General features: G+C 41.3%; 2 protein-coding genes across 2 annotated transcripts in view; one reads left to right on the top strand and one right to left on the bottom strand.

The window, feature by feature from the left end:
• DNAH3 (dynein axonemal heavy chain 3) overlaps positions 1 to 5,208 on the bottom strand; it is a gene marked incomplete at both ends in the record, with an annotated part of 49,558 nt that extends 44,350 nt beyond the window's left edge. Inside the window, 7 exons of the mRNA XM_084216588.1 lie at positions 649 to 774; positions 1,681 to 1,876; positions 2,368 to 2,557; positions 3,044 to 3,224; positions 3,726 to 3,759; positions 4,126 to 4,330; positions 5,113 to 5,208. Of these exons, the coding sequence (XP_084072714.1) occupies positions 649 to 774; positions 1,681 to 1,876; positions 2,368 to 2,557; positions 3,044 to 3,224; positions 3,726 to 3,759; positions 4,126 to 4,330; positions 5,113 to 5,208 (1,028 nt within the window). The remainder of the gene's footprint in view (positions 1 to 648; positions 775 to 1,680; positions 1,877 to 2,367; positions 2,558 to 3,043; positions 3,225 to 3,725; positions 3,760 to 4,125; positions 4,331 to 5,112) is intronic.
• A 4,682-nt stretch (positions 5,209 to 9,890) lies between these two features.
• On the top strand, positions 9,891 to 14,209 carry LDAF1 (lipid droplet assembly factor 1). Its single transcript, XM_084216456.1, has 5 exons — positions 9,891 to 10,013; positions 10,999 to 11,133; positions 11,511 to 11,679; positions 12,077 to 12,215; positions 13,373 to 14,209. The coding sequence occupies exons 2-5, from the start codon at positions 11,062 to 11,064 to the stop codon at positions 13,461 to 13,463; spliced, it is 471 nt and encodes a 156-aa protein (XP_084072582.1). The 5' UTR covers positions 9,891 to 10,013; positions 10,999 to 11,061; the 3' UTR covers positions 13,464 to 14,209.
• The last annotated feature ends 205 nt before the right edge of the window (positions 14,210 to 14,414 follow it).

The raw sequence follows: 14,414 nt of genomic DNA, 5'->3' as shown, positions 1-14,414 counted from the left end.
AACTCAGAAATTACCCAAAGAATGAGTAAAATCCAAAGGGCTAGAAGAGAATTGATAATTAGATATCAAACAAAACTATACCTTCCAGGAGTTAGAGGAAACCTGAGTTTTAAAGCTAAGGATGCTTGTTATAATGGACCACTATGATTAGATTAAATTAATAGACAAAACAATAGTAAATTATATTGTTTTATTAATTGTGAAACAATATTCAATTATTAGCATCAAATGAGAAACAAGTTTGGAAGATATCTCAGGCAGCAGAATGGAAACCCTTTCTATTGTGTGTCTCGTATATTCTCTTTCTTAAATTGACTGATTTCCGTAATTTAAAAAAAAAAAAAGATTTTCCATAACCATTTTTACAGATACAGACTCCACTCGTCTCATGGTTAGAAACCTTCTGAATTCCAGTCTCCATTTATTCATATTTTATTCCTATTTATTCTTGCACAAGCATTCCTGCGGTTCCAAAGGCTCTGACAGCGTCCCGATGTTTATTCCTCTGAGGACTATTCCCCCCTTTGCTTTGGCAGCCTTGTGGCAGGGACTGCTGTCATCTCTAAGATCCGTTTTAAAAACGGGCCTTGATGTAAGTCAGACCCTGAGATATTCTATTTATCCACAGCTACCAGAGCTGGCACTGACTTGTGCTGAAGGATATCCCGAGCTTCCACGCAGTGCCTTCGAACGACATCCTCGAACTCCGCGGGCAGCAGCGGCAGGTGGCCACAGAGCACCTCTGCAGTGCGAACAAACCGCAGGTGGCTGTACCTAGGGGAGGGGAACACAGAGGAGATCCTCAGGGAATACTGTTTAAGGAAAAAATATCCATCAAATATAGTCAGGAAGGCCTCAAGTGTCTTATAAACACTAAAAAGGTAATTTCATTTATAAGCATCACTCCATCACCAAGCTGTCCACCAAGGGCATTTCTGATTGGGTTTTTCTATCAATGAACAGAAAGGGTTTCAAAAATTTTAGTTGTACTTGCTGTATTTAAAACTCTTAATACTTTGCTAAAATTGCCTTCTCCTTTTCCTAGATTCATTAGTGTATCCAGTCATTAAAGAACATACAGAATGAAACCTACTGCTTCTATTCCATATTATCAAGTATCTATCCTGACTACTCTATGGGGGAAAAAATGGCATTTCAGCAGTATGGTATATACCACAGTATGTAACATACAAGCCTAAATTCCTGCACATGTTTCTTAAATGTAAAAACAGCTCTCAGAATTACTAATTACCATATTTAACTTTTTAGGATAACATATCTCCATTTTCAAATTTCACCAGGGCTAATTCAACTACAAACATTTTAAAGATATTCAGTTTTAAGAATTAATATACATACAGCAACCAGGATGATTCCAAATCACCATTTACTTGAGCACTGGATGTTAATTTAGGCATAGCACCTTTTATCAAAGGGGATGATCTTTTCACATCATGTAACACTTGTTCATTCTGTGATTTCAGGAAACAATCATGTTATGCTGAAATTCTAAGAGGCTCAAAAAACCAGAATTATTTAGAAAACAGACATATTTTGCCACTTTCTACCTAGTGGCTCCCCCAGGATTCTCTGCAGAGAAGTCAGCAGATGCACTCTAACCAAATCATTGAATAAAAACATGCTACATTTCATTAAGGACCTATGAACAAGCCATCTTACTGAGAAAGCCAGAGCTCCTGCAAAGTGGGCATCATTGAATTCACTATGAACAGATTGCTTTCATTCCAACTTTTTGATTCTTTGTAAGAGCTGTGCCATGGGACTGGTGCACACACAATTCTCCGGGGAAAAGGGCGTGGGGTGCTTTGAATAGAAAGTCTCTTCCTCTCAGCTGGATCCAACAAGACATAATCAACTAGAACAAATCATATATATCATGGTTAGACTGCATATATAGCCAAAACCTACATTCAAAACCACTATATCTTCATAGTTCAGGAAGAAGCAGAATTCTGCACATTTAAAACTAACATAGTCATATAGTTATTTGTATGTTTTTAGCATAAATTACAGCACAATAATCAAATTACAGATTTGACTCTAAACTATTAAAGGGAAAACAAAAAGAGAGAGAATTGGTCCTAATTCTAAAAATAGGAGACAGGAGAAAGAATTTTTCATTCCATCTCTTCACCTGATGGGATGTAAGGTTTCATAAATAGATATTTGTTGAAATTATTGAATGCTGTATAGCATGATCACAGGTTATTTTCTCTCAGAGATCTACTGTAGCTCTACTGACCCCAAAGGAATTCTTCAGGGAATGCTAAGAATAGAAAGAGACTTGCTTTCAAAGTGCAGTAAATGTCTACATAGCTGGAACTGCTCAGAGATTGTGAGTCTTACCAATGGCTTTCATGATGCTGATACGATAGTCTTTCCTAATCTCTTCTTTTATATGTTCCAGGAATTTCTCTGGCTCTGGGCCAGGGAGAATGTGAATTGGAAAATGTTTTAAAATTTTATTCACCACTTTCTTATCCTGAGGTGCCAGCATGTCTTCTCGCACTCCATTATGTATGTAGTGACAGTACCGCTAAAAAAATGTTTAAAAGATTACACTTATTGCATGAATTTTGTGACGGATAATTAATTACTAAAAAGTATTTTTAGCTTTTTCTATCACTTTTCTGTAATTGAAAGGAGTTTGAATATAATGGATTTTGGGTATCTATCTATGCTCCTTTTAAAGCACTGATGTCTTTACAATACATCCACTGGTTGATGCAAGCACACAGACCACTAGAACTCAGTTCAGCATAATAAATTACTGATCAAAAAAGAACAACATGAGAGGTTAAGAATTTGGGAAGATACTTAACTTGCAAAAATCAGAGTAGCTACAAACAAATGAAAAAGGAGTTGACAATATTTAACAGCAGTTTGCTATACTGAGTATTTACATCTCCAAAACCTCATGTACTGCCTGCTTTTCTCAGCTACCTTTTAGTAAACAGTTCCTAGATATCTTGAAGATGATTACTACTGCTACTTTCATCTTAAAAAGAAATTATATAAATACCTCTAAATCATCACATGAAGGTATCTTTTCTCGCTTACTTATCTCCTTCTCATGTAAATCCATGAGAGCAAATTGTTCTTCTGGGGTCAGTGGCTGGTTGGTTGTATAATTTATGACATGCAGTTCTGGTGTATGAACAGGTACACTCAGTGAAATGCGACTCACACTCTTTAACAAATTACTTTTGAAAAAAAAGAATACAAGTTTGGTGAATAAAGAAGCAGTAATGTCTAAGGACAGATGACAAGGATTATATAAACCACTCATGCTACACTGAGGACAAGTATGACCTATGGAAGTATTTCAATTATTCAATAAAAAAACCTCTCATTAAAATTACATAATACAAAATACTACTTTAACATAAAGGATGGAAGCATGCAATCCTTACAACTGCCCAGGATCACTCAGACAGGCAGTATTTTGTGAGCAGTTCTATCAGAGTCAAACCTACTAGGACAGTCATTTAAGTTGCCCAATACCATAACGCATTTTCATGTGATTATCTTACTAAAATCTTGTGACTCAAAAGCCAGTCTTGATGCACATACATTTTTTGTAGGGCCTTAACTTCTCATGCTTGTATGCTTAACACAGCATTCAGTAAAAAGAAACATTAAATCACAACTGAAACCAGATTTACTGTAATAATCTGTACCTTTATAACATTACAGTACATTACCTGTCAGAACTCCATCGCCTCTTTTTCTTTGCAGCTTTAAATCTCAGTTCAGAAAAATCACATACAGACATCTTTTTCAAGTAAGATATTTCATATTGGTGAAAAACAGAACTAAGATAATTCTCATATAATGAAATAAGAAAAAAACACAATGTCACAGAGAAGCACTGCATGTGATTATTTAGAGGGATGAACCTAACTAGTAAATGTGACACATTTATTGAAGTTATGCATGAATTGGCAAATTTGTCTATACTGACTCTGAGGTGATAAGCTTGTAAATGTTCATTAGGGATAAGTGATGTTTTCCAGGGAAGATGCTTTAGCAGATAAAGAATTAGAGAAAACAATGCACAGAACAAGCCAGCCTAAACTTATAAATACATTCAAATATGGATACACAGTGAAGGCTCTGACATTTCTATCATTGAAAAGGACTTCATTTTTTTGATATATTTTAATTTTAAATCCCGTGCAGTAGGAGTGTAGTTATTAGCTATGGAGTCGCTTGGACTTCGGTAGTGAGGCTGTTCTTTGAAGGGAGCTGCCAAAGTCCATGATGACTCCTGCATCAAAGGAGGATAACGGGCTTTCTGAAGGACAAGCTGAAATTAGAAAAACAAAAGCCAAAGTTTTACAAAGCACAGTAATTTTAAAAGCCTTCTTAAGGCTTGAACTGGATTAAAAATCAATTAGTACAAAAAGCAATAACATAGGTCAGACATGCATTTGACCATCGATCTATTTTTAGATAACTGTGCTATCCACATGAATAAGGATAATTTTACAGAACCCTTCAGTCATACTCAGGTTTTTCTTTTCTTTGCATAATCAAGGTATTTTTTATAAATAAGAGAAGACAGTACATTATCTAGCTCTTTCTACTCCCCCACATCTCTATCTTGCTTCTTTTCTTATATTTGCTTAGATTTAGAAAATTCCTATTCCTTAGGCCTTTGTTATCTACTTTGAACACTCAGTCCTTGTAATAGTTGAAGAATAGTACAAGTTAACAAATTCAGCTCTCGTCTTTCTCTCACATCAGTAAGGATTTGTAATAGACTTCTTTTGTCTGTTCATTCCATGTTTTCTGAGGTGACTTATTGATGGACTTTTCATCAGTCCTGATGCCTGAATTTTACCAAGACAGCTCACAGGCAAGTGAGATGCATGTCTCAAAATTCCCTCAGAGATAAAAGTACAAGAGATACAATCATGAATATACTTGGAATCATTGGATCATTAAGGCTGGAAAAGACCTCCAAGGCCATCAAGTTCAACCTCTGATCCAGGACCGCCATGCCCACTAAACCCCCCTGCAAAGAATGGGAATTTGCCAGCACATGGAATGTGTGCATACCCTGCCAGCAGGGGAGAGAGTACATACCTCATACAAGTCTGCAGATTCATCTGAAGCAGAAGCAGCAGCAGGTGGAGGTGTGCGCCGGAACGATAATTTCACTGACTGTTTTCGATGACTCATATTGCACATGGAATTGTTTTGTGACTAGACAGAAATTAAAATCAACTTCAAAGATATTCATGAAATACTCTGTTTCAAAAAAGATTCATGAAGAAGGAACAGAGTCCTTCAGTTTTCATCAAAAATTACATATGGCAACTTTTCGAATTTTAAGGAAACAGCCATTCTTTGTGGTGGGTTCCTCATCAAAACGTGTTTTTTGCAATCATTTTATAAAACTTCTAAACACCAGTAAATGCCAGTTTAAAAAAATCTTATTTTTATATCCCGTAAAAACACTTAAAATTAGTTAAATACTTTAAATTATACTAAAAACTCCACATGTTTGTAACAGTATAAACTCTGGACAGTAGAATGTTAAATCCTACCAGACTGCCAAATTGACAATGAAACTGTATTACAGAGGGGAGGGGAAAGAACCCTCTAGATTTTTTTAATGTCTACAAGGAGCCATTTATAGAAGAAGCTATTACCAGGATGCTGCTGGAAAAACAAACTGCTCACTCTGTAAAGTGTTGCACTACAAATGTCAGGATATCTGACATGTTTTAGGATTATGTTTCACCTCTTCAAGGTGACGATACTTTGAGATGGCCTCTAGGATGCCATACAAAGTTCTGTCAGGATATATTCAGTAAATTATTAAACCTCACAGTGGTTTAAGATGCTTTTGAATGGTAATCTTCTTAACATAGCCCAAAGCTTCACCCATAGCCTGTTCTGGGTTTCCTAAATCAAACTTGTTTAGGAGATTCACAAGGAACAGTTTCCTGAATACTTAGTGACACTGTGAGAAAAAGGAGGTGGAAGTGTGTTGTATCTGAACACCAGTGAGTTAAATCACCATGGAAGAGGAAGTTACTACCCAATACAATTACGTTTTAATAAGATAAAATCTTTTTTTTACATAATTTTAACACACTTTCAGCACATGGTTATTGCTTTCTCATGTATCACTGAAAAAGAGGCTGCTGGAACCTAGTTTCTAGCAGACAAAATTGCACCCCCCCTTAGTATCAAAGAAAAGCCCATTTAAAACTAAAATTTGAGAAAGGACTGATTTGATTTACCTCCTTGTTATTCCTCAGCATGCCTGCACACACACAGAAATAAAGACATTATCACTGCCAGACATAACTCATTAAAGAGAGCATGAATTCCTCTTGATTAATGACTAAAGGATTGGGCCTTAGGGTACTTTAAAAATGAATAAATGATACAGTTCATTAGGATACCCATTCATTCTTTCATTCTTAAAGGTACAAGAGTCATTAAAAAAGCCATCGTTCATCCTAAAATAACTCACGACTTATATGCCAAGTAACCTTTCAAACACATAATATTTGAACAAAGAAATCCTTAATAAAAAGTATGTTATAAAGGATTAAGTCCAAAGAATATTTAACAAGAACATGTATCTTTTAATAAGCCTTCTTCCAATATCAAACCACTAACCACCAGTAATGGCCAATTGCATCTGAAGTTTTGACAAAGTTATTGATCTTTCACAGTCACAGTGGAAGGAACTTACCCTCAGGAGACTTGGGCTCTCTGTTGGCTTTATTTTGCTCTGGCTTTTCCGTTTGCTTAGAATTTTTTGGTCCTCTCCCTCAGTATGAACATCCCTGTTGTTAAATGCACTGGAAAAGAATGAGAGACTCATTTCAGGTACTAAACAAGGTGCCAATCAGCTTCTATCCCAGTTGCCAGGAAGAACAAAAATAAGCTCTCACACTCCTTGATTACAACAATAAGCTCTCTCTTCCTCCAAACCTCCATGCTCTTTTTTTCACCGTTCCTCTCAAGCTCAGTTTTCACCTTAATCTTTCTAACTCCCCCCAGATATCCTTCAAGCACGACTTTCTTAAACCCTGCCCTTCCCACCTTCTCCAACACCAGTTTCCTCTCTGCTGCCTGTTCTCTTCTAATGTCCCAGGGACCCTGGGCCCCCCAGCTATGGTTTACAGCAGAACCACAGATTAATTCCAAGAAGAAGAAGGCCAAGTCAAAATGAATGAGGAAGAGAAAGAGAGAGATACCCTGCATGCCTCACCCATCCACAGGATGCACAGGTGAGCAGGGTAAGGGTAGGTACTACCTGCAGGCGCCCTCGTTACCAGTCCCTCTGCCTGTCACAGCTTGGTGAACTGCTCTGACACTCTGCCTCTCAGTCCTCAGCTCGGTTGCCCCAGTTACAGCATAGCTGGTGCTTGGAGACAGAATTCCCTCCTCCCCCAGCAGAGAGGAAACAGCCCCTTTCAGTGTTTCAGTTGTGCCAAGCGGTGGTCAGGGAGATTCAGTTGTGGAACCAATGAGGAACTGTACAGGCTCCTTTTACCTCTAAAAGTTATGAACAAATGTAGTCCTGAGATACCTGAGATAACCTAACTTTTGCATGAAAGCACTGCACAGAGCTTCCAGAGCAGTAAAGGCTATAAACCCAAATTTTCTTAAAAAGAATTGGAAAAAATAAATTCTAGAGTCAAAATCTTGAATCCAAACACCTCTACCACTTTTCCACCATTCCGAATCAAATTCCCTGATGATCTGAACAAAGCAGGTGGGATCGTGTCAATTCCTCTAAGCCTGTATGCACTTGCCTCCCACTCACAGTCATTACTACATCCTGAGTCTTCATCCCATTCTTCCACAAATAGGAATTACAACCATCCAACATGAAATCTAGCACAGTCTCTTAATACCTACCCTCAAGAGGGCCTTGCACATCTTCTGCCAACACAACAAGAGTTCAAGTTTAAACCTTTTCCCATCATCTTTGCTATTTTTCATCCAGTTTTCTGTGAGCTGTGAGAATGGCTGATATCCCTGAGTTAACAGCACAGTTTTCCTTATGTCTTGCCCTTATATCACCTACAAGTGGAACATTGTTGTTGGCCACTGTTCTTTAAACACGGGCCAGCAGTGCAGGGTACAAAATCAGCACTGCTGCTGCTGGTAATTGCTTGGCTAATGTGTGCTGTAAGTCTCCAAATACTTCAGTGCTGCTTTGTAACATGAGTATTTTCCTGCTAATTGGAGCTGACACTGGCATGAAGACAAGCTCAATTAAGCAGCAGTTAAGAGTAACTACTGTTCCTCTGTGCACAGCAACTCGGATGCTCATATATGCATGCCCTTCTAAGCTGAAATACTTATCTCTGCTGCTTGAAAAACATTAAAACCAGTTGTTTTGTATAGGGGAAGATTATATATGAATTTTTAGCAGAAGAGATAAATATGCATAGCAAGAAAATAATTTACTAAGAAGTATGAGACTATCTTCAAAACTGCAGCTATGGCATGCTTGAAAACAGCCAGAAATTAACAATCTCCAGTATACTTTAAATTCAGCTTCATTAAACCTTATAGTGCCATTATCACTGAGTTATGTCACACTGCAATTCTGCCAGTAAGTTTTCCCTATGTTCACTTTTTAAAAAGGTATACAAACCAACAAATTTATTATGATACACCCTAGTGTACCAGGAATATCAATCCACTATGCACTTTAATAATATGAGAGATTAACACAGTAAGAGCTTAAGCAAAATATACTTGCCTTGACCATTCTCTTCTTGCAGGTATCTTGTGCTAGGCTTTTAGACTCCACAGTGCAAATACGTGTTAATATGCAAATCCTATTCCCTCTGTCTACACAAATCCTGGTATCTGCAGAGATCATTGAAATCAGCACCTCAAAGACACAGAGCTCCAGCAGTCTGATAAGTCTAACCCCCCATACTTCATAAAACCTCTTTCTGCATTAATTTCCAAATGAAACAGGCTACTTATTTTGCTGCCTCTAAAAAATAATCACGAAACTGTTAACATCCATTTTTGTAATACTCTCATAGGTGGCACCAATTAAATGATTAAAGCAGGCACGAGAAACATGAATATTTAACTCATTTCTGATTGCAATTTACAGCATGAAAAAATCAGCGCAGCAGAAGCTGGGACATCACTGAAGCCTCACGCTCGCCGGTTCATGATGGCTCTGGAGAACAGCCAGGCCAAACCATCGTGCGACACACCTCACCGAGCACCGCTGCCGATGAGGTCCCAGCCAAAGGCTGAGGCACTGCAGCCGCATTGCTTTTGCTGAAAACCCGGCTGAATTCCTAACGCAATTACTCCTCACATGGCACATCTCCCCGAACAGGTTTGCCACGTGGGCACCAAAACACCTGGAGGCAGCAGGACAAGGTGGGGACGTGTGGGAACAATCTCCGGGACGGGGGAAGGTGGCGGAGCCAGGTGAGGCGTCCCACAGCGGTTCTTCCAGCGCTCCTCACGGCGCCACCGAACCCTCCCTGCGAGCTGCCTGCCAGCCTGGGGACGGTGGCATTACAGACACCCACGGAGCGACTGCTGGCACCGCGGCCGAGCAGCCTCTGCACGCCTCCACAGCGGCACGGACACCGCAGATACCCTCATTTTCCGTCCTCCATTCCAAAAAGCTCCAGGCTGCATGTCCTAAAACAACACAAACCTCTGGGACGGACATTCATAAGGGTGCCCGGACTGAGCGGCTGAGGTAGGGCTGGGGTGAAGGACAGGACAGCAAAGGGGACGCGATAAGGCACCCGAGGGGCATCAGCCACCGCCGCAAGCACCAGCGGCCTTTGCAGCCCAGCCCGGGCGCCGCACGCCCACGGCCGCGCTGCGCCGCCACAGGCGGGCCCTGCCCGGCCCCCGCGGGGAGGAGACAGCGGCGGGAGAGCGGCGCTCCCCCAGCCCGGCAGGCCCGGCAGCCGGGGGCGAGCGGCCGAGCGGGGCCGCGGCCCGAGAGGCGGCAGCCGCAGGTGAGGGAGACATTGCCGGGGCCGGCGCCGCCCCGCTCCGCCCGCCCGGGCTCCGGCACTGCCCGGCTGGGCGGGAGGGCCGCGGCCCGGGAGCGCTGCGGGAGCGGGGCCGTGTCCCCCATTACCTCCGGGGGACGCACGCCTGGGACCCGCTGTCCGCCCGGGGCGCTGGTTGGTGGGGGTGGCTGCAGCGGTGACCGGGGGGTGATCGCTGTGCCCTGGCCGCGGTGCTGGGTGCCGGTGCAGGCCGCGGGCGGTGGCCGAGGTAACGCCCGGGCTCGGGCGCGCCCCGCGGGCAGCTCCTGCCCAGCGCCGCCGGCAGCCGGGGCTCACCCGCTGGGTGTGACAGTGCCGAGGGCCCAGGAGGGCCCGTGTGTGTGCGGGGGCACGGCAGGGACACCGGCGCCCTGGCTGCTCGGGGTAGCAAACGGGAAGATGCATCCTCTAACCTGCCCCTTGTAAGGGTCCCCCTGCAACAACAGCTGGATATTTCCAGGTCTATTACTGAGCTGAGGTTTCCCTGAAACTGACACAATTCAGTATGTGCAGAGCATCTGAAAGAATTTTGCCTTAATACGCCGGGTTTTGAAGCTGTGTGGGGTGTGCTCTCGATGCTGAGCGCAAGGAAACTCACAGAAATAAGTGTCATTAGTGTGTTACCGGTTTCCAGAGCCCATAGCAACAAATTGTCAGTGCAGGTGGTTAGAAGTGATGTTTTTACTGGTAAGTGAATACCCTGACGGGTAAGCGCAGGGTTAATGTTACAAAGGAAGAAGGTAAGAGTCACCTGTATGTTCTTACTTGGCTGTGGGAGTTTCAGAAGAGCTTGCAGGGACAAGCCTTCTACATTAGATGTGCTTTTGTAAAAGTAATGTTTTAGACTGTGTATCACTTCAGCTGAAACCTGCGTTCTCTTGTTATATAAAGGAAACATTTTCAAAAAGCATCTGTATGAGCCTGTTACTAATTGTACCTTAATTTTAAGGGAAATTGGATGGCAGAGTGAGAACTAGCTGTAAAGAAGAGGTCGTGGCTGAGGATTAATAACATGTCTAAAGAAATGCAGGAACTACAGAAGCAATGGCACTTCGTGATGCAGACCATCCACAGCAACGCAAATGTAGGTCTGGATTGTAATATGTTCATAAAGCTATTCCTTTTGTAACTATCAGGATATCACACCCTGGTTTATTTAAATGCACTCCCTATTTTTTAAATGAACATTGTAAGGCCTATGGGAAGTCCTGTCCTCCCACACCTTCAGTCAAGAAAGAGGGAAGCCTGTTTTCCATTTTTGTGTTTTACTGGCATGACCCTTTGAGATAGTAGAGCAAGGCCCCATGCTTTTGAAACAGAGGCAAGAGGTGCTCCCTAGTCCAGCTGCAGACTGACAAAAGATCTATCCTACCTGTGGTTCACTACAGTAGCAGTGGTCTGTGAAAGTATCTGTGACAAGAGATTAAAAAAAAATCTAAAACATTTTTCTTTCATCTGCAGGTTGTTGCCTTTATGAATTCTCGTGTTGGCCAATATTTAGATGACCATCCTTTTGTTGCCTTATCACTCCTGATGTTTATTGCAGTGTCAGCTGTTCCTGTTGGATTTTTCCTGGTTTTTGTTGTTACAACAGCTGTTATGGCCTGTATTGGTGTGATAGTCATGGAAGGTACTGTATTCATTCCTGGAGGTACTTACCTGTTCCCTTTTAAGGCATGTTGTCTTTTTCCTTTTTAATTTTTCCTTCTGGAGGTCTGAGTCCCAGCAATTGAGGGTTTCTGTGCATAGTCCTCAAGTCTCAGCAGTAGTAAAACTCTTAATACAAGAATAGTAATCTGATTAAGTGTAGTCTATACAGGGGAAATCCTCTTTTCCTTTCTAATCTCAGCCACCAGGATATGCCTAAACCAGTTATCTTGAGCATGCATAGCTTTTAAGAAGGCTACCCAGATGAGTGAGGAAGATGGTTTTCCCAAATTGTTTGAAATTGGGGGTTACTGAATGTCTGCTCTTCTATTTGTACACAGACTTGTTTAAGTAACAGAGTGATGTTTTGTTTTTATTAGGTGTTGTCATAGCCATAGGGGGCATAGCCCTCCTGTGTGTGCTGTGTGGCCTGGGAGCCCTGTCCCTGGGAGTTTCTGGAGTGCTGAGTGTTTCTTATGTTGCACTTTCAACTCTGGTCAACTACTGGTGTGCATCAAGGTGAGTATGGATGCCTTGATCCATGCTTGGATTTCAAACTCTGTAACTGTACTATTGCATTCATTGTTTCATGTTTTTTCCTAAATGAGCCACTGTTGCTTAGTTTACCAATGTTTCTTAAATGCTTTGAATCATGAGCTACCCTCATGGCTTAAAATGCAGCATGCAGCTGTCTGGTCATTGATAGGTATTCAAATGAGCTTTAATTAATGCCCTTTTTCCTATTTGGGACAGAGGAAACATAAATGGTCTTTAAATGTGAATGTGCTAACACAATATGACATCAGGCAGTAAAATACAACTTTATCTCACTCCAAGGTGTTGCTTTAAACACCACTAAAACCTACTGCCAAGTTGAATTTTGTGTAGGAGATAAACCTTTTGCAATTTTTCATTCATGATGACCTAGCTATCTCTGCTTACCTGCCTTTGCAGAGTTAGGGAACAAAATGCATTGTAGATTTGGGATAGGCAGAGGAGTACTTAAAAAGGACAGTGTGGTCAAAATAAAAATAGCAGGTTTTGTAGGATACTGCACTGTGTAAGTTGCCAGTTGTGCCTCTCAGGACTTTGGAGGCCTGTTTCAGTCAGCATTGCCTTAGCCAGGCAGCTGAGAGCAGGAGGCAGCAGCAGGCTGTGCTGGAGTGCCACCTGTGGCCCCCTGAAATACCTGCCAGGGAAAGAACCACAGTAATTACTGGGCCATAGGGAAGAGCAAGAAGAACAATCCCAGCTGCTCTCTTGTAGGCTTCCTCAGTTAGCTCCTTCAGCACAGCTGTGTTTGCACAGCTCTTGAGGACACACAAAGCTGCCTGAGATGGCAGCAGAGTGACAAAAGCATGGTGCAGGGCCCAGTTCCAGGGTATGCTGCCGCATCCACAACACTGCCCACCAGTTCCAGAAGACTTCTGCTTTCCATAGCAAATCCAAATGCTCAACCCATCCTACACACCAGCCCTGTTGAGCTACAGCTTTGATGTTAAACCAGATAACACCATCTATTTTTTGTTCCTCTGTCTTTTGAGAGAAGCTTGGTTAGAGCAGCAGATACAAACCTGTCTGGGACATCTCAAAAGCTCTGCTTTTTTGATCAAAAAGTTAAAAGACAGTCTTAGGGAGGAACAGACAATAAAACCATTCTTTTCTCATGTACACAGGGCTCAGATGAGGAAGCAAGATGCTAATGGGAGTTTACCACAGAAGCAGCCTGTCTTGGATCTTTCTGCCAATATTGCAAAGAGTGAATAAGTAGGTTTTTTCCACACTTCATAGGCACTTAGCTGTATAATCGCAGCATTTGCTATGTAATTGTTTACTCGTTAGGCATTCAATCATTGTGTCCTCCTGGAAACTGAGAAAAAATCAATATACATCTTACACTAGCACTGTAAGAGGGATCTTAAGAATAACCAAGAAGCAGCAGTGCAGTGGTATGAGTATGTGCATGATGGAGTCTTCAACAGAGTTTGGTAAAGGGATGTAGTAATAGTTGGTACTGTTAATTCAATGGCAAGTAGGTGGACAAAGTGGAGGGAGATATTTGATTTCTCACATACTGGAGTTCTGAATGTACACCTTTTAGTACATAGCAGTGGTCATTTTGATACAGAAGTATCACAGTTCAGAACGGTAGAAACACATTTTGAATGTGGAAAAATATTTGTAAGCCTTAACAACCTTTGTTAAAATAGTATGAGTACACCAGGCCAATGCTTTCTATTCATTATAAAGGGAAAAGTGGGTTTGTCACGTGTCATGGTCTAAGCTTTTTTCTCCCTTTAAATGTTGTGTTATTCCAAAGGGATATTTTACTTATTCTCATTGCCTCATCATATCAGGGGTATGCTTAGGTCTCATTTAGGTATTTAAATTGCCTGGTTTGCTTCTCAGTTGTAACTTTGTGTATGTTATTTAAACTTTTCATTTTCGCAAATGTTATTGTGTTTTTAAGCATAAAGTATCTAACTATTTTAGTTTAATAAAGTGCCATTTGTTTACCCAGATTGTCTTATTAGTCTGGTTTATTCTACAGTAAAAGCAATTTTTCACATCTTGTTTTAGGAAGGCTAAAAGTGGAGCTAAGGTTTTCTCCTTGAATAAAGTATTTTATATAGCTAACATTGCTGATCCACAAACTGCAGATTACTCCCCTTCTCATGCCTGTAGAGGAAATTCAGATATCTAAGGTCTAAATTAGTT

This window comes from Fringilla coelebs (assembly GCF_963513975.1).
Source record: "Fringilla coelebs genome assembly, chromosome: 16".
Lineage (NCBI taxonomy): Eukaryota > Metazoa > Chordata > Aves > Passeriformes > Fringillidae > Fringilla > Fringilla coelebs.
Note: the sequence above shows the minus strand (reverse complement) of the source record. Positions and strands in the feature narration are given on the sequence as shown.

Bases quoted from the DNA above. Each gene is read 5' to 3' on its own strand.
- LDAF1 (XM_084216456.1), top strand. From the start codon at position 11,062: ATGTCTAAAGAAATGCAGGAACTACAGAAGCAATGGCACTTCGTGATG. The intron at 11,134-11,510 runs GTAGGTCTGGAT...TTTCATCTGCAG, and splicing joins CCATCCACAGCAACGCAAAT to GTTGTTGCCTTTATGAATTC. The intron at 11,680-12,076 runs GTACTGTATTCA...TGTTTTTATTAG, and splicing joins TGGTGTGATAGTCATGGAAG to GTGTTGTCATAGCCATAGGG.